Below are 27,773 nucleotides of genomic sequence, written 5' to 3' on the forward strand. Positions count from 1 at the left end.
GGCCTGTCGTTGCAGAGTCGGGATCGGCTTCGGCCCCCACAAGGTGCCTGCTACGCCAAGTTGCCTACAACAGCACTCGAGCTCCCTCATTTTCAAATCCATAGGTTGAACGGAGGCTGGAAATGTGAATCCATAGGTTGGATTACAGGCAAGCCCCGCAATGCTTGGAATTACCTGTCTCCATCGTGCTAAAGTTTAGCACTGTGTTTCCAGCGGCTTCGAGCGTGGGAACAACTCGACGTGGCTTACGCGTGGCGAATCGAAGGGTTCCCTTGAACCTTCATGGGACCGATACTTTGACCATGCACTTGTGCTTAGACAGAAAGAGTTGACTCGGGAAGATCTTGACGTACTTCTACGTTGCATGAAATGAAGCCTCCTTCCCGCCATGCAGACACTGTTGTGAGATTGAGAGCCTACGCAGTACCTCTCTTCAGCGATCCTTGCTCAGCAGCCGCATGAATTCCACGATGCCCCGAGAGATCATCACTATTCAGTGCGGTCAATGTGGAAACCAGGCATAGTTTGAATCTGCATAGAAAGATAGAGAATATCCTCTTTTCCGAGGAGATTAAACTTTTTAGATTGTAAATTCGACGGGTGATCGTGCAGGTTGGATGCAGATTCTGGGAACTAGCTTTGAAAGAGCATGCAGCTGCCAATGCCTCGGCGACCTTCGACTACTCACTAAGCAGGTCTTAGTTCGTTATATAGTTCGATATTTATACGGATGAATGATTGTTTTCCTGTCCACAACTCTCGACCTTCGGCCTTAAGCACTGTAATTGCGAAGTTTAATTTCCAAGTCGTCCCTTGGCTTGCGCAGTTTCTTCCGGAATATGGATACCAGATACCATCCTCCAATAGGCATTCCAGTGGGGGAAGGAAATTCCTTGATCCATTCTCTAAAGGTGCCGGAAAGCCCTGGCTCTACAGAGTAATGTAGCAGTCAATTTTGAAGATGCTACTTTTTCGATCATAATAGAATAAAAATCATGCGTTTCGTTCTTCATCAGAAGAACATCAATGATGTGTGTGTGTGTGTGTGTGTGTGTGAGAGGGAGAGAGAGAGAGAGAGAGAGAGAGAGAGAGAGAGAGAGAGGAGGCCGGCCTGGGGGGAAGTTGTCAAGAAGTATAACCGTGTATGTGGACGATGACATTTGTAGGTGAGTAAATCCATGTCATGCCTAAAATAGATGAATTTATCTGTCTCCTCATTTGTGAAGTGGCGAAGAAAATAAGACTAGACTGTTGGATAATTAGTGTCAATACCTCACCTGTTAGGCCCCAAATGAGGAGTGTTAAGGGCTTGACACCTTTCTGTGTAAGTGTGTAGATGGTGTTACATTGGCACCTGTAGGGGCACTGAGAGAGGCTGTACATGGGCAGCAGACACCTTTTAGATAGTGTCATATTGCGATTGAGAGAGGCTATCACGTGGGTTGCAGACAGGACGTTGCAGCAACGGCCACATGGGCCACGTGTCCTACAGGGCCTGGACAGGACAGCTATAGGTGAATGTAGAGATAGAGCAGTACTGTAAGAAGTGATCTACAGAAGGTGCAGCATATGAGGCTCAGGGTGGTGCCTTACCTTAGCAGAGGTGTTGGTACACTTTTGGAGCTCCTTTTTGTACTGATTCTTATATTTATTTATGAGATCGTTCTGTACATACAGTGGGTGTTGTACCATGGTATTTCTTCCTGCACTAGATATTTCGAGTTCTCAGCTGCTGGCATTGGTTTATTTACATGTTGTATTAGCTGTGTTATGCCATAGACAAGTGCATGTCTGTTTTCCAACAAAGACATCCTGTTAGTGTGTTTGGAGATCAAGCCCGTTTTGTCTAACAGTAAAAGGTGTCGAGTTTAATCTGATCCCAAAGACTCCTATCATGAACAGGGTCACAAACTGCAGCAAAAAAAACTCTCATAAAACCTGTCCACAGAGCCTTTTTAGCTACAAAGTGCTCCTAAAGATCTAGAGGGCTTGAAAACTACTTAACACAGCAACCCAGATTGACAAACACAACTGCCATGCAGCTGAGAGAACAGTTTAGTCAAAATGAACACCACTAAAATGCTCAAGAAGAAACATCAATGCGAACACAGCTGAGACAAGAGGGAGAGTAAAAATGAACACCCCTGAAAAGAAAACGCAATGCAAACAACAAACTCATAGCATAGTGACTACTAAGCTCAAAAACACAAGCTGGTAGCTTGGCGGCCAGTCTATTGGTGGTGGGCAGCTCACCTATAATAGGAGCCCAATAGCTTATATTATCCTCACTTCCATTCAAACCTCGCAGTACGGTAAAATCTAGGGATTGCAGTTTTGCTGCCCTTGAGCAGTATGTGGGGGCAGCAATTGGAAACTACAACTTTCGTACTTGAGCATGCGGATTCTGTGAAGCGATGGTATTGACTGCACTATACTACTTTGCTGTGTATTCCCAGAACTCAGTATTTCCCCATTCATCCCCTCATGCACTTGGGAGTAGAGTGGACTGAGTATAGTGAGATCCTCGTGTCCACTTTGAGGGTTAGCATAGAATGCTGCCCTATTTTCTGAGACACACAAAGTTGAATAGTAGTTTAGAATATGTAGCGTATTGTGGCTCCATGGGCCATGATCGTAGGGGCTGCCATGACAGATCTTTGCTAGGTACAGATCCCAGTTTCCACCTGTCTCCCAAGGTTGGGGCTAGTTCTAGAACCTATACATGCAAGGCGAGTTGTATGTGTTTGCAGAATGGCATGGCTTAGATGTGGAGTGTGGGTGTTACAATCAGTAAAGCCTCTGCTTTGGGACGAGACCTCATATGGCCCATATTCTAACCTGCAGCCTGGCATAGTTCCAAGACGTGTCCACATGTTTAAAAACTTTTAGATTCTTTCCCAAAACTATACACATGCTTAGATATGTATTAAATAATCTCATTCTCCAAATAACAAAACAAATTAAAAAAGAAAGCCTAGGCCCATCATTACCGTTTCCGGGTCAACAATGAACAGCTTGGAAGGCGATGGAATAAAAGCTATGTATGGGAAGGACTACACTTGTTTGAGCTGTAGGTAGGAGCAGCACTTCGCAACCTACATAACGGATGTACTAGATCAGTCCAAACTATGTGGGCCTATAGTATAATATTTTGGCTGTACTACACTTTGCTTTGTATCTCCATAACTGACAATTTTCTCATTCATCCCCTCGTGCACTTGGGAGCAGGTGTGGATTGGAGAGTATATTGAGCTCATTGACCCCTAAGTTTCTGCTTTGAGGGTTAGCATAGAATGCTGCCCTGTGTTCTCGCACAAAGTAATGCTGCTATAATGCACAAAGCCAATAAAATTAGTAATCAGTAGAGCACATGTAATGGATAATAACACCCTGTCACATTCCCTCATGCAATTCTTAACTCTTGTCTCTCTAATCCGAATTTGCCTTAGCTTTTATTGCTGATTGAACTCATGCGCAGCCCGGTCATAAAAGATGCTTCTGCTGGTAAATACTCCAAAGGAATGATGCGGGCTGGCGACACATACAAAACTTGGGCTTGGGGAGGGAGGCTGGTGGCTACCTCCATAGTCTTGTAAGTGACCCGAAAATCTTCCTTCCTAGGAATAACACACAAACTATGTGTTGGCATATACAATGCCGTAGGCAAAACTTCCAAGAGAGGAGATAGAGGCTAGCAACATGATGAGGTGGCTCAGGAGTACCTTTCAAAAGAACTTCGACCGATGTTGAAGGCCCCTCCTAAATGGGTGACTACTTGCCAACAGTGTCTAGCTCATCTAATATTGATAGTACCCGGGCCGTAGAAGCGTCCAAGGCAAGCTGTGTACGGTGGGCTGCTCGGGTGGTGCCAATTGCCTAGGAATGATGGGTGCTAGCCGTCTTGGACCTAGAAGTGTGTGCCGTCTTCTTTGGTGTAGCAGCCCACAAAAGGAGTTTCAAAAGCTGACCCTCCCTAGCTTGCCTGATCTTCATCATCTTCGGGGTCCCTCCTTGACCTTTTAGCTGGGTGCTCATCAAGGGGCGGCCAGAACATTTTCTCAATTCGTTTGACAGTGCGGAGGCAGTCCTCATATTTCAGATTTTGCTGTTTGAGGTCTGCATTCTCAGTCTACAAGCGTGCTACTTCAGTAGTAGGGTCTGCTAATTCCTGAGTGGCCTCCAGATCCAGGATGCGCTACATGTGACCTTAGTTCCTCTCTAAGGGTGTTAATCCACTGCTCTTCTTCAGTGAGCAGCTTCTTGTCTTCTTCCTACTGGAGCTGCAAGGCAGTGTCCTCTGCCTTAAGCTTTTCGTTGCTCTCTGTCAACGCTTGAAACTTGACCCGCAATGCATCATAATCCATCTGTAGGCAAGTCTGAATTGCCTGGTGTACTTGGTTGCTAGTAGCATACTCTCTTTGCACAATCCGAACAAACCACAGAGGCACCTAGTAATGTGAGACATGGTACATGGTGCGTATGGCATTGGCGACTTCAATACCCATCTATTGGCACACTTCTGTGTGCTGGTCTGTGAAAAGGAGTCGTCTTCAACAAAGAAATTTTCCTTTACTCCCTGGCGCTCAGAAGAACCTGGTGGAAGAAAGGCAGCCTGGGTGGTCAGGATCTTTCCGCCCATTTGAGGTCGCTCCCTGACTGGTTAGATGGGGACTCTAGACCTGTAGTCAAGGAAACAGTAGCAGGGGCCGAACCAGTAATAGGAGGGGGTGAAGATGTATAGGGAACCTCTATAGTAAGGAAAAATTCAGGAAAATGGCACTAGTGGCGGTGTCAGTGCCACTATTGCACCGTGTGCCCTTGTTTTCGAATAAATGACTATGTCCACACTGAAGCCAGGCAAAGAAGTGAAGGCTTCAATAGGAGTGGAAGTAGGTGCAGAGGTAGCAATAGAGGGAACTGGCTTCGAGGCGGGAGCTGGCTCAGAGGTAGGGATGAACTCACAACAACAAAGATGGGTGCAGAAGCAGGAGCATTGACAGCAATAGATGCTGAAATAGAGATGACAACAGTGACGGCTGCAGAAACACAGGCAAAAATAAAGGAGGTAGAGGAAGCAAGTGTTATGGATGCGGAAGAAGAAAGGTTGAGGAAGAAGCCTCGGTAGTAGTGATGAACGAGACCGGTGGCAAAGCTTGGGGTATTGTGGTCTAAGCAATAATATTGGCTAAGGGCACAAGCCAGGGTACCTATCCCAAGGAGTCAAGCGAGTGATGGTCCCAACTGGTTGTGGGCTTGGCCCTTGGCCACTTTCTTCACTTGCTAGCTGAAGGCCTTGGTGAAGACTGTGAGCCAGTCCACAGCGGGAAGGCTTGAACATAATCTATGGCTGCCAGAACATATTTGTTCAGCATGTATGAGCAGTCTTGAATGTGAAGGTGCATGGTGGAGAGGGGGAGAGAGAGAGAGGGTAGGCGAGGGAGAGAGATAATGATACTCAAAGAGAGACATAATGAAATGGAAATGAAATAGCAAGAGCAATGAACAAAATGAAAGTGCTTACATGTAGACCAAAGAGCTTGTAGGCTTGATACTTGATTGATGTGACAAGTAACAAGTACAGCTCTTATATAGAGCACACACACACATATGAGTACCAATGCATATGGGATAACTCTCAATGTGACACGTGGCATCCATAGGACACACTAGGCTAAACTCACACTAGGACTCACTAGAACAAACCAAAATTGACTCAACTTGACTCCATTTCCTAACACCTCCCCATGGAGCAAAGGTGAGTGACTACTGGAATGGAACCAAGAATAGAACATGACAATGACGGTCATCGAACTGTGCAATGACGGTCTAGAACTAGACATGGCTCCCATGCTAACTCAGAGGCAAGTGAGCATGGCTCAGAGGCTAGGGAGCATGGTATAGACTAAGAGGCTCACCTAGCATGGCTTAGAGGCTCATCATGCATGGATGCATGACCAACTCAGAGGTCTAGGAGACCAATGCACCAACATCCTGGAACTCACATGTCAGGTCTAATAAATAGACCTATCAAAGCCAATACATGGCTCCCACAGTACATCCCCATCCTAGCCCCAGAGACTAATGAGGGACATGGAGCCACACATGACAAATATAAAATCAATACATCATTTTAGGAGGACTATCCAAGGCTCAGAATCTTTATTGATCCCAATCATAGAAAATAAAAATATATTTCATTCATTTTATGCATAGCAAGGGCAGAGAACCTGTAAATGACCCCAAGTAGCTGCTGCACATAAGAGTGCATATCCCGATCCGAAGAAGTATGTCGGTGAAGAATATGGCAAAAATGCTCCAAATGATATGTCGATGTCGGCCATGGGAGCAGCTACAAGGAGCAATCACATGATGACTCTCAAATTTTTGCAATGTGAGTCACCAAGATTGGAGTAGAGCCTCAAATTTGAGCAAATATGCCCAAAGGAATGAATGTACCAAATAGTAATAAAATTACATCAATTTCGGGAAATCCCCATAAATTTTACATATCAAAGGATGCAATTATGCCAAAGGACTACAAAAGTCAGAAAAGCCCTAATTTTGGAAATTAGGATTCTGTAAAAAATTAGGGCTTTCAAAAATTTAGGGCTTTTAAAAATATGTTGCAGGAAAGTGTCCTAGCAACACTCAGGAGCCCTATGATCATGAAAGTGCCAAAAATTACTGAGTATAAGGGTGAAATTGCAAAACTCGACTTTTAGGTTTAAAAAAACATAGTTTTGACTGTTTTTCTCAGATTTCAGCATTGGATTTGCTGTTCAGAGTGCCTTCCAATAGCAATAGAGGTGGGTGACTGTAGAGCTAAAGGTAGCAGCTGAAAATCGTCTTCAACCAAACCCTAAATGGTACAAAACAGTGTGGCGGCTGGTAGAGAGGCCATGAACTTGCTGAAAAAGGAGTCTAGAGTGAAGTTTTAGCGATAAAGATCTCCACGACCAGCAGTTTCACCAATGGCAGCAGCTTTAAGCTTGAATTTATTGAAGAAGAGCAGCTCATGGAGAGGCTAAGGGCAAGAAGAGAACAAGATGGGAAGAAAGGAGTGGAAGGGAGCTCAATATGGCTTTCATTTGCGGGCTTCCCTCATCCTCTAAGGGAAAGGTAGGAAAGGAAGCTCTGATACCGAAGGTGCATGGTGGGGAGGGAGAGAAAGATTAAGAGGGTAGGCTAGGGAGAGAGATAATGATACTCAAAGAGAGACATAATGAAATGGAAATGAAATAGCAAGAGCAATGAACAAAATGAAAGTACTCACATGTAGACCAAAGAGCTTGTAGGCTTGATACTAGACAAGTACAACTCTTATGTAGAGCACACACACACACATATGAACACCAATGCATATGGGATAACTCCCAATGTGACACGTGGCATCCATAGTGTTGAGATATCGAGCTCCACTCGTGATATGCCAGGGTGACCGTTGTGCATTTATGTCACCAACTTGTTAGCTGCAAATGCGGTTGGTACACCGCCCATGAATAATAGCTGGATGACAGCTATCTTTATGTACTCTAGTTAGTGGCTCAGTTAGTATGCCACCTAGGTTAGTTGAGTTTGGTTTGAGACCCACATATAGGGTTCATCTATTCCTTTTGTACTTAGAGAGAGTTCTTTTGGCTTTCATAACTAAGAAGAGGAAAACTGTTTTCAGCCTCCACCTTTGTGTGTATTCTCCCATTGTGTATGTGAGAAAGCTGCAAGTGAGACTCCTTACTTCACTCCCACTCTCTTCACATGGTATCAGAGCTCGGTTCGTGGTAAGTAGCTCAAGAAAGCAAACCAAGTTCACGGTGTCTTGGTAAGAGGATCAGTGTTGCTTTCCTTTTTCGAGTTTGGGAGCAAATCTCTGTAGGTAGCACAGCCGAAAAGTGCAAGAGCTCCTTTCTCGTTGGGAGGGAGAAGAACCCTCCTCTAGCCTTCTGCGCTGCGGCCGCATAAGATACCGTGTTCCCCCTCTCCCAGCTCTGAAGGCTGACAGGGAGCGTCCATCCCTGTCCTGTGGTGCTGGAGTTTCTCTCAAGTTGGGAGACACTCTGCCTTGCCTAAGGGCCCCTGTGCCACTTTTCAGCGTCGACTGGCGGCGTTCAGCTGCGAGTGCTCTCTCTATGGAAAGTTCAGGAAACACGTCTTCAAAGGTCACATCCGCAGACCACTTTGGATGGGATCGAAGATCCTGTCGAGTTAGGACGTCATTTTTGTTTGCTACTTCCATGTCATCATCATAGTCATTTCCCAGATCATGGCCAATGTCAGCTCCAAGTGGTGGGCGGGGGAATCTAGTCTGAATACTTCCGTCCTCTTCTCCTTCTCCATCGTCTATTTCCATCATTTTTTCTCACCAAAGCATCAAACTTCAAACTCGTGTGGTTTTATTTTGGATTCAATGGAAGGCAGAATTAAAGGTTGCCCTTTTGTTTCTAGCATGCTGCTGGATTGGAAGCACATCCTCTCTCATTTGGAATGGAATGGACAAGATTCTTTACAAGGCAACTCTCTCAAAGAAGATGTAATTCAAGATAATGGGTCTCCTCTTTCTTTTCCATTGGCTACTATAGGGGCACTTGGGCCCTCATATCATATCACTTGGAGCAGCAAACAACTAGCAGATAGGAGCAGCAAAGAGCTTCCCTTGGGCCTATATTCAGGAGGTGAAGGGAGCACAAGGAACTACAGACTAAGAGCTGGGTGGGCTGCCCACCTAGACTGACTTTCCAGATAGCCAAGTGGAAGAGACCCTTTGGACAGAGAGTCTACATATGCTCAGTGGAGCACACCGGCTCAGAGATCTAGAGGTGCTAGGCATATAATAGGAGAACCTTTTGGTATTGTATCTTATCTAGTTTGTGGAAGACGGATGGAAGCAATTATGCCCAAAGGAGGCAAAATGCTCAAATGGATGTACCAAATAGTAATGAAATTATATCACTTTTGGAAAATCCCCAAAAATTTTACATGTCAGAGGCTTCAAGTATGCCAAAGGACTGCAAAAGTAAGAAAAGTAGATTATGGAAATTAGGGTTTCTGTCAAAAATTAGGGTTTTGCAAAAATTTAGGGCTTTTCAAAATTTGTTGCAGGAAAGTTTCCTAGAAACACTCAGGAGCTTTCTGATCATGAAAGTCCTGAAACTCCCAACAAACACTAAGTATCCCAACCTGAAAATTCAAAACTCGACTTTTTTTTTTTCATCTGTGAGAGAGCTGCTGAGCTCCCCGTCCTGCTGCTCCCTGCTGCCCTCCGTCCTGCACCCCTCTCCCCTCCCTCCCAGCCCTTCCCTTCCCCTCCCTCCTCCTCTCCCTGCCAGCCCCTCCTCCTGGGCTGCTACTCCCTCTCCCGCTGCCCTCCCCCCCGCTGCCTCTCTTGCTCCTCTCCCTCCCTCTCGTGCTGCCTACCCCCCGCTACCTCTCCCTCCCTACTCCTGCTACCTCTCCCTCCCTACCCCCGCTACCTCTCCCCGCCTCTCCCTACCCCCCCGTTGCCCCTCCCTCCTTACCCCCTGCTCCCCCTACCCCGCTCTTCCTACCCACCCCTCATTGCCCTCTCCCCTCCTCTCCCTACCCCCCGCTGCCCGTCCTTCCTAACCCCCTGCTCCTCCTACCCCCCGCTCCCCCTACCCCGCCTCATTTCCCCTCCCCCACCCCTACCTTCTGCCCCTCCCTCCCTCCCTTTGCCCCTTTCTCAGCCTCTCCCCCGGCCTCACCACCTCCCTCCTTCCCTCCCCCTCCCCTCCTTCCCTCCCCCTCCCCTCCTGCCCTACCCTACCCCTCCCTTGTCTGCCCCCCCCCCTCTTCAACCCCTTCTAGGAAAAAGAGAGAGATTTTCTCTCTCTGGCAGTAGGTTTTCGGACGGACAAAGCATCTTTGTGTTCGTGTTGGCCATTCCACCTTGATTGACGAATGGGTTCCCATTCAGCCAATCCTCAGCCGCTTCCACCGGCCACAAAAACAGTTACCTTTCCCTTCGGCTTCACCTGGAGACCTCACAAGGCACCTCACCAATGTTTGTTTGCTTGGACGAGGGTTCTTCCAGGTGGTCTTTGATTCTCCAGAGTCAACAGGTTCAGTACTCAGGGCTAGTGTTTTGGCATTGAGCTCCTCATGATGTTTTTGACACCCTTCACTTTGGATTACGATCCGGTAGAGGAAGGTAGCAGGGTTACCTCACTTTTCATCAGATTCCCCAATCTTCCTCAAGTTTACCATCGACTCTTACCGTCCATAGGAGCCACTTTTGGGTTGGTCACAGAGACCCCCCCCCCTCCCTGGCATGCCTTCTTCAGCGGTAGAGGCTGTCAGATCGGATGGGGTTCCACAAGTCAGGGTCATCGTCTCTGACCCTGATATTACAGATGATCACATTATGCTTGAGCGACCAGATGGTTCCTTTTTTCGACAGAGAGTCGAGGTTGCTGGGAGACAGGATCAGTGTCGGATTTGCAGGACCCTTGGGCACTTCGCCAAGGATTGCCCAAGGAAGAAGAAAAGGCCAAACGGTTTATTCCGCCTTCTCGTCCTACTTCTTCTACACGCGTTACCAGAGCCCCCCCTTCTCGCCCAGGACTTTCGGGACCAGCCCCTAGACCTGGACCCTCTTCTTCATCGCGCACAGTATGATCAGTACGTCTTGCTCCTGTCATCCCCCGTTGGATGCCTGTGAGGGTTGCTGACACCCCGCCACCTCTACGAGGCACCTCGGACCATTCTCAGTTAGAGGCAGGTGATATTCCTGCATTTATAGGCGTAGATGTGGTTGCCCCAGTCCCCCCACCTACTCATCAGCAGGGGCAACCCATTTCTTCAGGTCCTATCATTGATGCTCCTGATCAGCCCCCTCCCTGTGTTAGTCACACTTCTTGATAGAGGTAAGGGGGTTTTTTCTCCTACTCCCTCGAGTGCAAGGATTCTTCGCACTCCTATGCTAGTTCCCTCCTACAGGAACTCTTTTGCAGTACTGGCAGATTTGGTAGAGTTTGAGACAGAGGAGGAGTTTGTACCCTCTACCTTGGGGGAGCCTGTTATTGGGATTCTGTTGGACAGGGCTTCCCCCTCTACTGGAGTGGGTTTTCTTTCACCAGTTGGTTTCCCTCTGCTTGACAGGAGGACTCTTTCACAGGAGAGGATTTTCTCCACCACCAGGTCGGGTAGGGCCTTTCACCCAATGAGGATTGTTAGTTGGAACGTTCAGGGCCTCGGTGGTATACCTCATTGCCGCCGTAGGCAGCTGATTCGTAACCAACTCCATCCAGGTGTTTCAGGTGGCCCCATTGATATCCTTATGCTCCAAGAGCATAAGCTGGATGGTAGAGATTGTGCCAAGTCAGGTAAGCTTCTTTTTGGCCATACTTTTTGGTCACCTGCCTTGGGCACCAGGGGAGGCATTTGCATTTCTATCTCTTCTGCGATGCTCCCCTTGGTCATTGGACACGGAGTCATAGTCTCCTTCAGAGCACAGTGGGTTATTTTGTTGATTGGGGGGCATAAGGTTGGCTTTCTTAACCTTTACGCACCCAACTTGAGAGGGGATCGTGTCCCCCTTTGGAAGGAGTTGCTCTTTTGGTCCCATATTGCAGATTCTTGGATTATTGGGGGCAATTTCAACATGGTTGAGATGCCTTTAGACAAAAGAGGGGGTAGGAAAGGTGGCATTCACTCCCTTGAGAGAGCAGCATGGGATGCCTTCCTTTTTTAGTTCAATGGCAGAGATATTTGGTATGATGATGCTTTTCACACTCAGCCACAGTCTCTTCTGTTTTCTTGGTCGAACAGGAGAGTAAGGATGCCTATCCACGCACAGATTGACAGATTTTATGTGGATGATTGGGCACTAGACAAAGATGGGATAGTATGCATCAACGGTGGGGTGTCCACTTCAGATCATTTTCCGGTTTTTTTGGTGGTTTCAGAGCCTCGGGCGAGAGGCCGCTCTACTAGTATTAGGATTCCAAATGCCTTCTATGCAGAGGAGGGCCTCACAGAGGCATTGCTATGGATTCGGGTTTCTCATCTGCAGGGTGGGCAGTTGTCCCCGTCAGATGTGGTTGCAACCCTCACTGACATTAGCAGCTTTTATCATTCTGTTGCTAGTATCAGGAGAGATGAGATTCGCAGGTGAGAGATTGCCATTCGGCAGTTGCTGGCAACTTTCTAGAGAGGAGAGCAGAAACGGCCTACAGATGCTTGGATTCAGGAGTGCCTTGCTGCAGCAAGGGCTCATCAGCAAACACTTTTAGATCAGAGAGCAGAGTATGCCTTTCACACCATAGAGTCTTTCTGGACGTAGATCGGAGGTAGAGTCAACAAGCAGTTCTTCTCTATCTTGGCCCTAGACATAGTAGAGAGAGTGTTTCGCAGCTTGTGGACTCAAACGAGATACTTCAGACACATCCAGATGGCATCATGTAGATTGCTTGAGATTACTATGCCTCCCTTCTGACTGCAGATCCTAATTCATAGGCCAGAGATGATGCTAGACAGGTTATTTGACAGCATATTCCTATGTTGGTGGATTGAGGTATGAGAGCCTCACTTGATGCACGCTTCACCAACATAGAGTTCAGGACTGCTCTTACCGCCCTTCATAAGGGTAGTTGTCCAGGGTCAAATGGACTTACACCTTCTTTTTCTATTATTTTTTGAGATCAGATTGGGGATTACATCACCTCAGCCCTGCAAGGCGTTTGGGACTTGGGTGAGATGTCAAACTCACTCTCGGAGGGTTTCATTCATCTTATCCCAAAAGGAGGTTGCAGAAATTTAGTGTCTCAGTGGAAACCGATCACCTTATTGGGGACTTTGTATAAGATCTTGGCGAAAGCCATCAGCCTGCGATTGCAGCCCATCCTACCAAATCTTATACATGACACACAGACACGCAGCATTTTTTATAACATATTCTCATTTTGGGAGGCTTTTGAGTGGGCTATGCATCAGGGCCATAGACTGGCAATTCTACTCCTGGATTTCAAAAAAGCATATGACAGAGTAGATTGGGGTTTTCTAGAGGGAACCCTTCTTCGCTTTGGATTTTCAGATTTGTGGAAAGAGGGGTTTCTGCTCTTTACAGGTCAGCCCATGGCCAGGTACTCATTGGTGGAGTCAGGGGAGACAGGTTTCAGATATCCAGATCAGTCTGACAGGGATGCCCTCTAGCACCCTTTCTATTCTTATTTGTGGTTGAAGCTATGAGCCTCTATATTAGACCTCAAGCTGATAGTTTTGGGCTGAGACTTCCATTGAGACAGGAAGAGGAGTTGTTGGACAGTGAGCTGGTAGCTGACACGGCTATTTTTTTGGATGCCACTCCAGAGACACTCACCTCTTTCAGGACAGCCTTGGATTTGCTTTGCATTGCACCAAGGGCTCACATTAACTGGAACAAATCCAATGGTTTCTGGATTAGTGATGAGGACACTCCAGATTGGGGTGCTGATATTGGCTTTACTTGGATTCAGAGGGGTGTCTCCGTCAGGTATCTTGGATACCAGGTTGGGGTGGGCATTTCTACAGCACAGCAGTTCGCTCCTGTGTTGGAGAGCATCAGGAGGAAACTCCTATTTTGGAGTTCGGCCAGACTTGATCTTGCATCCACAGTGGTGGTTGTAAACCAGGTACTGTTGGCTACAGCGTGGTTTGTTTGCTCTTGTTGGTGGCAATCTACAAGCAGTATCACTCAGCTCAAGAGACCTATCAGGAATTTTTTGTGGAGTGGATTAGACGGCACTTCAGATGTGATAGCGAGGATGGCTTCAGAGACTCTTATTCTATCCACTGAGGAAGGCGGTCTCAATATTATTGATCCAGACTTGCAATGTAGAGCCTTACTCTGCAAGATGGTGGTTAGAGGTTTGATGCCTAGTCAGGAGCCATGGAAGGATTTTTTCTTACGCAGTATACAGGCATGCACACCTTCTCAGGGAGGAGATTGGATGGACAGCCCTAGATGGATCTTTATGTCAGCCCATCTCAGATCTCCTGCCTCCCCTCTCATGGCTGCCATTCTAAAAGCTTGGGACAGCTTCAGAAGTACTCTTCGGAGGGTTCCACCCTCCGCTCTGACAGGCAGCCCGTCATGTGGAATGATTGCATACTAGATGAGCATGGTAGATCATTGGGCATGTCACACTATATGCAGTGGTCTAGATGGGAGTTAGGACCTGCATCCACGGTGGGTGCTTGGAAAGTTTTCAGGATGCTTCTAAAGGATCAGAGAGCTTGTTTAGTTAGTCACCTCAGAGGAAGTGCAGCTAGGATGCAGTAGATAGATGCAGCCATACTAGTGGAGTGGATGGATACGGACCATTTGCCTATCTCGGAGTCCACCTGGTTGGGGGCTTTTTCGAGGACAGGTATCCCTCTGCAGGTTACAGCCTTGCAGGATGCACATGAGGATACCCTTGTCTTTCAAGTTCATGCAGGAGGCAGACTCCATAGATCTTCAGAGGACATTCTTTTGGAGGCTCCTTTTCAGCCTGTCAAGAGCAGAATTTTTTCGAGGCAATGGCACAACTCCCACAATTGGCACGAACAATTCTACAGAGGCAGCAAGAACATGCCTCGCAACTCTCCTCTAGGAACAGCTCTCCGCGCGCGACAGCCACACCCTAATGGTTGCCACCCAAGCCACAGGGCAGACGGCCCTAGATCAAGCAGAGGAGTACCGCACAAAAGCTGAGGAGCTAGAGCTATCAGTCACCAAGCTTAAGGATGAGCTAGCCGCCACAAGCGAATCCCTAGTCCAAGCACTCATGGACCAAGTCGACAAAGCCAAGTCCTATCTTCGGACTGCAACAAATGAAGAACAGGTGCAAGCAGATGCACATCAAGCATGGACTCAGGAAGGCTACGAACGCCGGTTCCAAACATTGCAGGTTACATGGAGATGGGTAGAGACTCACAGTGGTATCTTGATCTAGACCCCGTTCTCCTGGCTCTTGGGTCTTGGAGGCTTTGGCTGTATGGAGGTTCCCCTATTAGATCCTTGCAGTGGGATCCAGGGGAATGGGAGTGGATAGATGCAGGGCACCTAGAGAAGAGCATCCCTTGCTTTCATTACACGGTCAGAAATGCCAGGAGATTCCAGCTCCAGTTGTAGAGGTTGGAGGCCCTCTAGAGCTCCTCATGATTGCAGTGAAATCCAGGTTTGGGACTGACCCTACATGTCCTCGATGCCACTCAGCAGCAGCTGAGTGAGTGCAACACTGCCTTTGGGAGTGCACTCAGGCGAGGACGATTTGGAAGGGTGTTGCTAGGATACTTTGCATTTTTCATAGAGCACCCTTCTTCATGACCTGAAGATCAATTGCTTAGTTGTCACTCACTGGGTGGTCCACAGGCTTTCTTGGAGGGACATGACACGGACACAGCTTTCTTTGTTCAATGACACCTTGTGGAGTCATGCTCCCTTCGGGATGTTCCGTTTACTCCATTCAGAGCTCCCCACGCTTTTGTAGGCACATCTTGGGAGATTCTAGCTAGTATTACAGCATGGCATATTTGGAGAGCCATATGTACAGAGGCTTTGGAGGACTCCGAGGTTCACCCTTCTCAGACTATGGCCAGTATCTGGGCAGATACTACACACTTTGATGGCCATTTGGGTGAACATATAGGGAACCTTCAGGACTGCTACTGCTAGGAGGGTTGCTTTTCTCAGAGTCTGGAAGGATTGTCCTTTCTTCTCTGACTCTCCTTCAGGGATGAGATGGCATTTTCAGCTGCCACCTAGGATTTTTGTTTGCTCATTCTGAGCTGTTTTTTTTCATGCTTGACATGATGTAGTCCCACACCTGAGCTTGCTATGCAGTTTTTATTCATACTTAATGAAGTACTTTTCTTGAAGGAAAAAAAAAATGACTTTTAGGTCAAAAAACAGTTTTCACTGCTTTTCTCATATTTCAGCACCACTAGATTTGTTGTTCAGAGTGTCATCCAGCAGCAATAGAGGTAGGCGATTGTAGAGATAAAGATGGAAGCTGAAAAACAACCTCAACCAAACCCTAAATCGTCCAAAATATTGTGAGGCTCGTAGAGAGGCCATGAACTTGCTGAAAAAGGGGTCTATTGTGAAGTTTTCACAATGAACAACTCCAAGACCAGCAACTTCACCAATGGCAGCAGCTCCAAGCTTGAATTTGTTGAAGAAGAGTAGCTCATGGAGAGGCTAAGGGTGAGAAGTGAACAAGATGGGGAGAAAGGAGCAGAAGGGAGCTCAAGGAGAGGATGGCTTCCATTTGCGGGCTTCCCTCATCCTCTACATTGAGCATGGAGAAGGAATGGAGGCTCTCAAGTTCCGTGGTGGAGAGAGAGAGAGAGAGAGAGAGAGAGAGAGAGAGAGAGAGTAGGCTAGGGAGAGAGATAATGATACTCAAAGAGAGACATAATGAAATGCAGTAGAGGTTGGAGGCCCTCCAGAGCCCCTCATTGGGACAATTTTCAGATTTCCGCGGAAAAAATTTTGGCGTAGGCTCTGGAAATCCCTCAGGATTAGAAAAGATCACTCTTTTCTTTTGGCTTTATATTCATGTAGGGATTGTAGTGAACTTGTAGAGATCCAGGTTCGGCGGGGCTGGCCCTACTTGTCCTCGTTGCTACATTGCAGTTGAGTAAGTACAACATTGCCTTTGGGAGTGCAGATAGGCGAGGACGATGTGGAAAGGTGTTGCTAGGATTTTTAGTATCTTTCATACTGCACCTTTCTATATGACCTGGGTTTAGTAGCATGGTTATCTCTTATTGGCGCTCAGGTGTTCTTCGAGGGACATGATCCGGATCCCCAGCTCTCATTGTACGGTGACACTCAGTGTAGTCTTGTTCCCTTCAGGATGTTCCTTTCACTCCTTTCAGACCTGCTCATGCCTCATTAGACACATCATGGGAGATTCTGGCTAGCATTGCAGCTTGGCATATTTGGAGAGCCAGGTGTACAGAGGTGATGGAGGGTACCCAAGTTCACCCTTCCCAAGCTATGGCCAGTATTTGGACCGACACAGTACACACTCTGATAGCCATCTAGGCGAGCATGCACGGATCCTCCAGAGCAGCCACCACTGCCAGGAGAGTTAACTTCTTTAGAGTTTGGAGAGGATCTCAGTACTCATCTGAGTCTTCTTCAGGGTTGAGGTGGCATTTTCAGTCTCCGACTTGGTTTCTTATTAGCTCATTTTGAGCTGTTTTTCCTCATGCATAAATTGATGTATTCCCGCATTTGAGCTTGCTCTTGCTTTTTTCGTTCATAATTAATGAAGTAATTTTCTTGAAAAAGAAAAAAAGGAACTGAAATAGCAAGAGCAATGAACAAAATGAAAGTACTCACATGTAGACCAAAGAGCTTTTCGGCTTGACACTTGATTGATGTGACAAGTGACAAGTACAACTCTCATATAGAGCACACACACACATATGAGTACCAATGCATATGGGATAACTCCCAATGTGACATGTGGCATCCATAGGACACAATAGACTAAAACTCACACTAACACTTACACTAAGACTTAATAGAACAAACCAAAACTAACTCAACTTGGCTCCATTTCCTAACACCCCCCCATGGAGCAAAGGTGAGTGACTACTGGAATGGAACCAAGAACAGAACATGACAATGACGGTCATCGAACTGTGCAATGACGGTCTAGAACTAGACATGGCTCCCATGCTAACTCAGAGGCAATTGAGCATGGCTCAAAGGCTAGTGAGCATGGTATATAGACTCAAAGGCTCACCTAGCATGGCTTAGAGGCTCATCATGCATGGATGCATGACCAACTCAGAGGCCTAGGAGATCAATGCACCAACATCGTGGAACTCAAATGCCAGGCGTGATAAATAGACCTATCAAAGCCAATACATAGCTCCCACAATACGTCCCCCTCTTGGCTCCAGGGACTACTGAGTGACATGGAGCCACACATGACAAATATAAAATCAATGCATCATTTTAGAAGGACTATCCAAGGCTGAGAACCATTATTGACACTTCAAACATTCATTTTAGAGGGACTACTTAAGGTAGAGAACCTTTATTGACCCCAATCATAGAAAATAAAAATATATTATGCATAGCAAGGGCAGAGAACTCATAAATGATCCAAAGTAGCTGCTACACATAAGAGTGCACATCCCAATCCAAAGAAGTATGTCGGTGAAGAATATGGCGAGGATGCCTTGAATGATATGTTGATGTCGGCCATGGGAGTAGCTACAAGGAGCAATCACATGATGACTCTCAAAATGTCGTGATGGGAGTCACCAAGATAGGAGTAGAGCATCAAATTTGAGCAATTATGCCCGAAGGAGTCAAAATGCCCAAATGAATGTACCAAATAATAATGAACTATATCAATTTTGAAAAATCCCCAAAAATTTTATATGTCAGAGGCTTCAAGTATGCCAAAGGACTGCAAAAGTAAAAAAAGCCCTAGATTCTAGAAATTAGGGATTCTGGTGAAAATAGGACCAGAAAAGAGCACTCCTACATAAGTGTATGACGAAACAATCTCAACTAGTGAGCCATCGAAAGTGAACTGGTCTCTATGCATAGTTGTTGTTGATGTGTTGAAGTTCATGACCTTGGTTTTACTAAGGTTGACCTTCAAATCATTTGATTTACAAAAAGACTGTAGGGCATCTAAGTGTATCTGGAGGGCCTTTGCAAAGAAGGATAGCAGTACCACGTCATCTGTGTACAATAAGATCTGAATTAAGGAAGCACATAGCATCCCTAGTATCTCCAAAAATGTCTCAAGGTCGTTTATATAGAGGTCAAATAGGGTTGGTGAGAGAGGACACCCTTGCTCGATCTCGATAGTACTCATGACCTCGTCAAGAGGTGACGAAAGAGGAGCAAAAGAGAAAGGGGGCTGCTGATAGAGTTAGGGCTGCACAATGGGTTGGGGGTCCCTTTTGGGGCTGTTCGATGAGTAGACGCCCCATCGGGGTTGTGAACATGGGCTGAATGTCCCTTTTGTAGCAGTGTGCAGCATGATGAACCCTCCTGGTGAGCACGCGCGTGGTGCTGGCAAGGCCTGTAGTAACCCGGCGTTGGGTTCTTGGAACCGGACAAATGCCGCACTGCTTGAGAGCTATGGTGGGCTGAGGGGAGAGCAATGGCGGGTTGGGGATCAACAACAATGGCAGGTTGAGGAGTAGCAATGGCGGGGGCTGAGGCAAAGCAACAATGATCAACGATGTGGCAGGCGAGGAGCAACGAGCGGGAGAGGGATGGCGGGTGGGAGGATGTACGAGCATATGTACTGTTTGTATGGAGTGGAAAGGGGTGGATTGGGCGGGATGGCAGGCAAGGAGGCAGAGTGGTAGGCAGTGGAGAGAGGGAGAGAGAGAGAGAGAGAGAGAGAGAGAGAGATTAAAGAATTTATTATTTGCAATGCAGGCAAGGGCTATTCTAGTTGACATGGAGGAAGGAGTAGTAAATCGTCTGCTAAAGGTGAGATAGCCCCCATTCAAGCAAGTTATTAATTCTTGTTGCTTTAAACAAGAAAAAGATTAATGCATAGGATGCATACTTTGTCAAGGGATATGCATATTAAACTCTATTTGCCCACAATGTCATGTCAGGAAATATGTTGTTTACGCCCTAATGCCCTTGGGAAGTCATGCGGCGATGACACCCAAATCGTAGTAAAATCCTTTGATAAGTCATCTCACATCTAACTCAAATGGAGAGCTGATCAATGCATGGAATGCCATCTATAAAGCTCATCATTCAAGTAGAAAACTTGACTAGAGTTCAACATGTGAGCCTAAGGGTCTTGATGCATCCATGATAGAATCCTTGAACTATGAACATCCATAGCTTATACCATACTCTCCCTCTCCATGGGGAAGATGTTGCTCTAAATTGAACAGTGACCAACCTACCATCCACGTGGCCAGAATATGCCACCTATGTAGCTTTCAGTTTGTTTTAGGCTAAGGCTTCCTGCCCTAGCCCAATTGGGCATTGGAATCTTTTGTCTAGCAATTAAGGCAATTATGTGCTCTAGTGAAATTCTTTTTGTTATCTGTGTTACGCATCATCCTTTTGGTTTATGTATTTTTTCAATCCAACTTAGTGGGAACTTGGGGATCTCATCTCATTGTGCTTTTGAACTTTTGTAGTGCTCGTGGAACCTAGGTGAGGTCTTTGACCAAAGATGTGCCACACTCTTCTTATACAAGCTCAGCCGGTCTAGACTCAAGATCCACCATTAGCCATATACACAAAAGGTGATCGCAGGCTTCTCCATACGTGACGAGATGGCCAAGGGACGTCAAGGCCAAGGCTTTGACTTTCAAGCACACCAAGTCAGTACGATATTGGACACAGGCCCCACAAACATCCATCCCATTAGAGGGACCTTCATTGCAGCATCTAGGCAATAGGCAGCCTCACACTGTCCACAAGTATGCCCAACAGAGAGGAGTCAAGGTTGGTAGCGACTAATCTTAGACATGCTCCATAAGCACTAGGATTCCAACAAGGAGTTCATACTACTCATGATGGACTTGATTCATGATATATGTTGGGATATGACGAGCTACTTCCAACACATGGAGCCTTTCTTGTCATTCCTAGGTTTACCAACTGCTTTATTTTATGTCTTGTTTTCAATGGTGTGATAGAAACCTCCAGTTCCTCCCAAACATATGTGTACTTCATGCTGACTTTAGTCTCTTTGTCCTTTTTTGTTTTTGTACCAGCGCATCAATAAACTAGGCTTTAACTCTCTTTTACTTGGGACTAAACCTAAAACCTTGGCATTGAGGAATATGTCTCATTTTGTTTTAGGAATTGATGTGCCCTCTTCCAAAAGGTGGGTGGGTAAGTTGAGCCTTTAGTTCTCTATTCCACTAATTAATAGCTATTGGCCAATTGATTGAATCCCTTCCTAAAGAACCCTCTCTACATCTCGGAGAGTGTTGAACACTCCAAATGTAGGGGTCTAGCAAAGCTTGAGCTGAATGAAGCGAATGCAAGATGAGCAACCCATTTGAATCATCTGGACCAATGTGCAATGGGGAGGCGAATTGCAAAGAATGCTCCTTACACCAAGTTTTTTATAGTTGTTATTGCAAGTCTCATAAGTCGGTGGGGAGGGGGGAGGGAGGGAGGGGGGTAAAGGGGGAGAGGAGGCAGGGAGGGAGAGGGGGAGGCGGGGAGGGAGGAGGAAGGGAGGCGGGTAGAGGGGGAGAGGAAGGGGGAGACGGGGAAGGGGGATGTGGGGAGGGAGAGGCCGGGAGGGGGAGGCGGGGAGGGAGGGCAGCAGGGAAGGGGGAGGTGGGGAAGGGAGGCGGTGAAGGGGCTGAGGGGGAGGGAAGAGAGAAGGAGGGGCTGAAGGGGAGGGGCTGAGCGAGGGAGTGGAGGGATGAGGGGGAGGGGCTGAAGGGAGAGGGCAGATAGAGGGGAGGAGCAGCAGCTCGAGGAATTTTTTTCTCGGCCTCCCTCTCCCTGCCTCCTCTCTCCTCTCCATGCTGACTTTAGTCTCTTTGTCCTTTTTTGTCTTTGTACCAGCGCATCAATAAACTAGGCTTTAACTCTCTTTTACTTGGGACTAAACCTAAAACCTTGGCATTGAGGAATATGTCTCATTTTGTTTTAGGAATTGATGTGCCCTCTTCCAAAAGGTGGGTGGGTAAGTTGAGCCTTTAGTTCTCTATTCCACTAATTAATAGCTATTGGCCAATTGATTGAATCCCTTCCTAAAGAACCCTCTCTACATCTCGGAGAGTGTTGAACACTCCAAATGTAGGGGTCTAGCAAAGCTTGAGCTGAACGAAGCGAATGCAAGATGAGCAACCCATTTGAATCATCTGGACCAATGTGCAATGGGGAGGTGAATTGCAAAGAATGCTCCTTACACCAAGTTTTTTATAGTTGTTATTGCAAGTCTCATAAGTCGGTGGGGAGGGGGGAGGGAGAGAGGGGGGTAAAGGGGGAGAGGAGGCAGGGAGGGAGAGGGGGAGGCGGGGAGGGAGGAGGAAGGGAGGCGGGTAGAGGGGGAGAGGAAGCGGGAGACGGGGAAGGGGGATGTGGGGAGGGAGAGGCCGGGAGGGGGAGGCGGGGAGGGAGGGGAGCAGGGAAGGGGGAGGTGGGGAAGGGAGGCGGTGAAGGGGCTGAGGGGGAGGGAAGAGAGAAGGAGGGGCTGAAGGGGAGGGGCTGAGCGAGGGAGTGGAGGGATGAGGGGGAGGGGCTGAAGGGAGAGGGCAGATAGAGGGGAGGAGCAGCAGCTCGAGGAATTTTTTTCTCGGCCTCCCTCTCCCTGCCTTCTCTCTCCCTCCACCCACCTCCCTCCTCTCCTCCCCGTCTCCCTCCTCTCACCTCCTCTCCCCCCTCCACCCTCTCTGCCTCCTCCCTCCTCTCCGTCTATCTTCCCCCCCCCCCGCCCCCCCTTCTTTGTCTTCAACCTCCCTCCTCTCCGCCGTCTCCTCCTCCGAGCTGCCTCCTCCTTCTGGCCGGCAGCCCTCCCTCTCATCCTCCTCCTTCCTTTCCAGGCAGCTTAGTACAGAAGGAACTTTTTCAAGTGTTCAAGTCGGCCTTACCCACCTTGATTGGCAATGGCTCTGTAGCCAATCTTCATCCACTCCCACCAGCCGTGAAAACATTAATTTTTTCAAAAGACAAGTTGTAGCAGCTTAAAAAAGACGTAGAGAAAGAGAGTTTGACATCACTCTTTGCTCGCATCCATGGGTCCCACCCTTCTAGATTACAAACCAGGGACTGGATGCTCTCTCCTCTACTTGGAGACCTCTCAAGGCACCTCACAGATGTTCATCTGCCTGGGCGAGGATTCTTCCAAGTTGTTTATGACTCCTCGGAGGTAGCAGGTACATTGCTTCTGGCTACTCCATTAGCACTGAGCTCCAGGAGGATTTTTTTGACCCCTTTCTCCTTGGGGTTTGATCCTATCGAGGAGGATAGCCGGAAAACATCACTCTTCATCAGATTTCCTGGGCTTCCTCAGGTGTACCATCGACTTTTGTATTCCATTGTTGGGATGGTTATCGAGATTCCCCCTCTCCCTGGGATGCCTTCAAAAACAATAGAGGCAGTCAGGTCGGATGGGGTACCGCGTGTTACGCTCTGAAGGAACATGGTGGACAGGGAGAGAGAGAGGGGGTAGGCTAGGGAGAGAGAAAGTGATACTCAAAGAGAGACATAATGAAATGGAAATGAAATGACTATAGCAATGAACCAAAACATGTAGACCAAAGAGCTTGTAGCTTGATACTTGATTGATTTGACACTAAACAAGTACAACTAAGCACACACACACATATGAACACCTATCCCAATGTGACACATGGCATCTATAGGACACACTAGACTAGAACTCACTATAGAACACACTAGAACACACCAAACTGACTCAACTTGGCTTCATATTCTAACATCCCCCCATGAAGGCAAGGTGAGAGATTACTGAAAGGACCCAAGGACAGAACATGACAGTGACAGGGCTACTAAACTGTGCAATGTCTGAACTAGACATGGCTCCCATGCCAACTGAGAGGCTGAAGTCTGAGCATGGTTCAGAGGTCGGACTGAGTACTCACATGGCTTTACGTCCCAAACCTGACTCAGAGGCTTATGTCTCAGCATGGATGCATGAACAACTCAAAGGTCCTGTACCATACATCCACGGCATCCTCCAATGATGAGGGGAAGATGTGAAGGAACGCATGCTCATTCTCCACACCTTTAGCTCTACATGCTGTGAGGAATTTCCTCACATGAGCTTCCGCATCCTTATGGAGGTGGCCTTTGAGCTTTTGAGTCTTCACGTGGACCTTGTTGAGTAGCTCGAGAAGTCTAGCTCTTTCTGCAGGACTGAGAATGGCCATCCCCACCCGAGAGGCTGAAGCAGATGGAAGAGTTGGAGGGAGTCCCGATGGAGAGGTAATGAGTGTGGGTGCTCTAGAGGAGGAGACCACACCGACAACACCTCCTGTGGAGGACCACAATGGGGAAGTCACTACTGATGTAGCCATAGAGAAAGTGTACACAGATGGTCCTGCATATGCGGAGGGTCTCGGTGTTGCAAAGGGAAAGAGTGAGAACATAGAACATGTGGGGGTTAAAGAGGATGGGAGAGCATTTGGGAAAGAGAGGGACGGAGTTGAAGTCATGGATGAGTAGGTAGTAGGGAAGGAAGGGGGTGGTGGAAAAGGCAACACGGGTGTGGATGGAAAGGGAAATGAAACCATCATGGCAGGTAAAGGCATGGCCGGAGTAAAAGTACCCCCGAGTGGGATAGATGTGGAAGAAAGATTAGCTAGGAGCCCGGAGCTATGCATAACAGATGAGGTAGCAGCTTGTCCAGATGAGGCAGGAGCAGATGGAGTTACCACTCTGGCAGAAGAGGTGGTTGATGAAGACATCATCGCAAGAGGAGGAGAGGGGCTGCCTTGACCTTGATGAGTCCCTGAGGAGCCCTTGTCCTTCGTAACCTCTTCTTTCACCTATTCTCCGCTTTGCACTTCTTCTCCGGAGTCCGGATCTGATGACCAAGGTTCGTGTTGATCCAAGTCAATGAGAGTGTCGATGAAGTTACTTGCTCTGGCTACTGCTCCAATGGGCTCACTTTGTGCTCGAGTTGAGGACTTCGCAAACTTACATCGCACGTAATGCTTCTTGTACCGAGTTTGGTCTACCGGAAGTCTTTTCTCCACTCTCCTCTAGTACCTCCTAGTTCTCTCACTAGCTCCTTCAAATGTTTCGAAAATACTCGGCATAAGACCTCTCTCTAGGACCCTAGATCACCACTTCACTTGTGCTACTCATCACCAGTAGTGTCCCACCTTGATCGCCATAAACTGTCTGGGGGGGGGGGGGTCCTAACACTTCTAGAAGTATTACCGGAGGCCTAGGGCCACTGGTGCAAGAAGCAAGCAAGACATGCCATAGGTGTCACTGATGGTTCGTAGGTGAGTGCTAGTCGATGGTGTCAACTATGTGCAAGTGGTACAAGTGCTGAAGTGATGTGAGCAAGAAGAAGACCAAAGCGGAACAACATCATAAAAGCCAACCCTCAACATGAATGGAGCAGAACTTCAACCACATGACACAGGGTCTGTTGTACCAGGTGAAGGGAGAGGAGGGGAGGAGAACACAACGGGAAGAGATCTTAGAGAAGAGAGCAAAGATGGGAAGTAGCATATTTCATTAGGAAGCAAGATGACTGATATACCAAGAGAAGATACACACGAGGCGAGCTCTTGACTCCCGCCTCTAACTCCCTCACTCACTCCTTTGGCCCCTGCTAGAATGTCCCCCCCCTTTCCTTTTTCCTCCTCTTCACCTTCTCCTCATTTGCTCCCCACTCGCTGGAGATCTCCTTTCCTCCTTCCTATTGGATGTCTTCCTGCATCCTTAGCCATTCCTCCGTTTGTCGGCCGCTTCGTCCTTGATGGCTTCTATAACACTCCAGCCTATTCTGAGTCAGTGTCCTGTGCTCCATGTGTACTCCAGTCTATTCCATGTGCTCCTGACACTAGTTGGTTGAAAGGGTTGGTACACCACCGATACCTCTTAACTGTTGGACTACTTCCCATGTGCACCAACAGGTGTACCCCGTGCACCATTGCGCCAGTACTTTCCTCTACTTCCCTTTGATCACTTTGACCATGGTGGGTCGAGATTGAGGTTTGGTACTCTTTAGTCATGTATTGCTCCCGTCATATCCAAGTCATGTCCAGGTCCTATACAAGTCATGTACTATCAAGTCATGTCCAAGTCATGTCCAAGTCAAGTCATATCCAAGTCATGTCAAGTCATGTCCAAGTCAGGTCTAACAACTTGGCATGTTGCTGAGGTGACCATGATGTGACCCAGGTGTGACTCTTGGTGGGAGTCCCGGAGACTCAGAGTACAACAACACCCCAGATGAAGGGGCTCCCGATGGAACAATACTAATTGTGGGTACCATGGAGACATACGATGGGGAGGTTGATGAGGTGATACCCTGTGCAGAGGACCGCACTGGTGGTGAACTCACTACTGATGTAGCCATAGAGGAAATAGATGGTACTGCATATGTCGCAAGTGCTACCGTTGCAAAAGTAGATGGTGAGGACATAGAAAACATGGGGGTCAAAGAGGATGCAAGGGCAGTTGTTAAAGAGAAGGATGGGGTCGAAGCCATGTATAATGAATAACTGGTAGAAAGGACATAGGTAATGGTAATGGCAACGTAGAGGGTAGGGACATGACCGGAGAAAAATGAGAGCCCACAAGCATCATGGATGTAGAAACTAGACTCAACGGAGTGGGGTTTTGCATAATAGACGAAAAAGTAGCTTGACCCTGGATGTCAAGTCCGGTACTGAAGTGGGCACTCCTCCCATTGAAGTGGCTGTTGATGAAGACATCGTTGCAAGAGGAGAAGAGGTGTTGTCTTGACCTTGAAGAGCTCCCGAGGAGCTTTCGTCCTTCATGCTTTCCTCCTTCACTTGCTCTCTGCTTTGTACTTCCTCTTCTCCAGAGTCCCGATTTGACAACTAGGGATCTTGTTGGTCTAGATCTATGAGAGTTTCGATGTAGTTGGTTGCTCTGGCCACTGCTCCAATGGGTTCACTTGGTGCTCGCCCTGAGGACTTTACCAACTTCCATCTCACATAATGCTTTTTGTATCAAGTCTAGTCGGCAGGAAGTCTTCTCTCCACTCTCCTCAAGTACCTCCTAGTTCTCTCACTAGCTCCTTCAGGGTATCAAAACTACTCGGCATGAGAACTCTCCCCTCTAGGACCCTCAAATGCCACTTCACTCTTGCTACTCAACACCAACAGTGTCCCACCATGATTGCCATAAACTATCTGAGGGGGAGGTCCGCTCACTTCCGAAGGTGTTACCGGAGGCCTAAGGCCATTGATGCGAGGAGCATGAAGTGGGTGATGCGTAGACTTATGACACAACTCTACCTGAGCTCCACTACAGTGCGTGATGCGTGAACCTATGACACAACACTAGTCGAAGATACTACGAAGTGCTGAGTACTGCTGAGTACTAGAACAGGAAGAACAAACCCAGAAAGGAGATAAGAAGGAACAACGCTAATAACAGATAACGGAGAAAGCGGTAGACAAGAGCACAACGTGAACAAGTGCGTATCATAGAATGAAGAGATCCTCATACACTAGCCTCTCCGAACAAAGATCAGAGATCACTCATCCACAACAATGCAACAATAGCAATACACCATAACAATGCAACAGGCGAGCTCGTAGCTCTAGCCTCTCTCCTTCTCACTCTCAATCCCCGTACAATGCTGAATGCATCCCCATCCCCCTCTTCACCCTCGCCTTTCGGATGGGAAATCCCCTCCCTCTCTCCTATTGGTTGTCCCCTCATCCTTAGCCATCCTACCCCGCTGAGTCTCTTCATGTCTCCTGCAATGGCCAGCTTGCGCCGAGTTGGTGCGTTGTAACTACTGCATGTGCACCGCCTACAGCTACCATGTATCTGACAAGGCACCGCCAGATGAAATCTATGCCACCAATTAGTCAGGTGTGCAGAGGTTGGCAGAGCGTGACTGCGCGACATGAAGACCCTTGACATGGAGACCCTTGACGCATGACCATGTGCTTGGGTGATGTAACAATTCCTGAACAAGGGGGCTCTACACTGCTCATTCCACCCAACCACGATTTCCCCCAAGAGCTCCCTTAGTTTTTTACTTCCTATATGGAGCCTGTCTCTAGAAATCTCCCCTAAACCCAATTCATGACATGTGGACCCCCTTTTATGCCAAGTGCCCTTTCAA

The 27,773-nt window shown here is 47.6% G+C and overlaps 1 protein-coding gene across 1 annotated transcript in view; it reads left to right on the forward strand.

The window, feature by feature from the left end:
* Positions 1–470: 470 nt before the first annotated feature.
* LOC147892962 (uncharacterized) overlaps positions 471–27,773 on the forward strand; it is an 81,964-nt gene continuing 54,661 nt past the window's right edge. The window contains exons 1-4 of the mRNA XM_087387792.1: positions 471–518; positions 613–695; positions 827–911; positions 19,406–19,459. Of these exons, the coding sequence (XP_087243918.1) occupies positions 471–518; positions 613–695; positions 827–911; positions 19,406–19,459 (270 nt within the window). The remainder of the gene's footprint in view (positions 519–612; positions 696–826; positions 912–19,405; positions 19,460–27,773) is intronic.

This window comes from Dipteris shenzhenensis, chromosome 16 (assembly GCF_047967505.1).
Source record: "Dipteris shenzhenensis isolate YYH24624 ecotype China chromosome 16, Dip_SZ_1.0, whole genome shotgun sequence".
NCBI lineage: Eukaryota > Viridiplantae > Streptophyta > Polypodiopsida > Gleicheniales > Dipteridaceae > Dipteris > Dipteris shenzhenensis.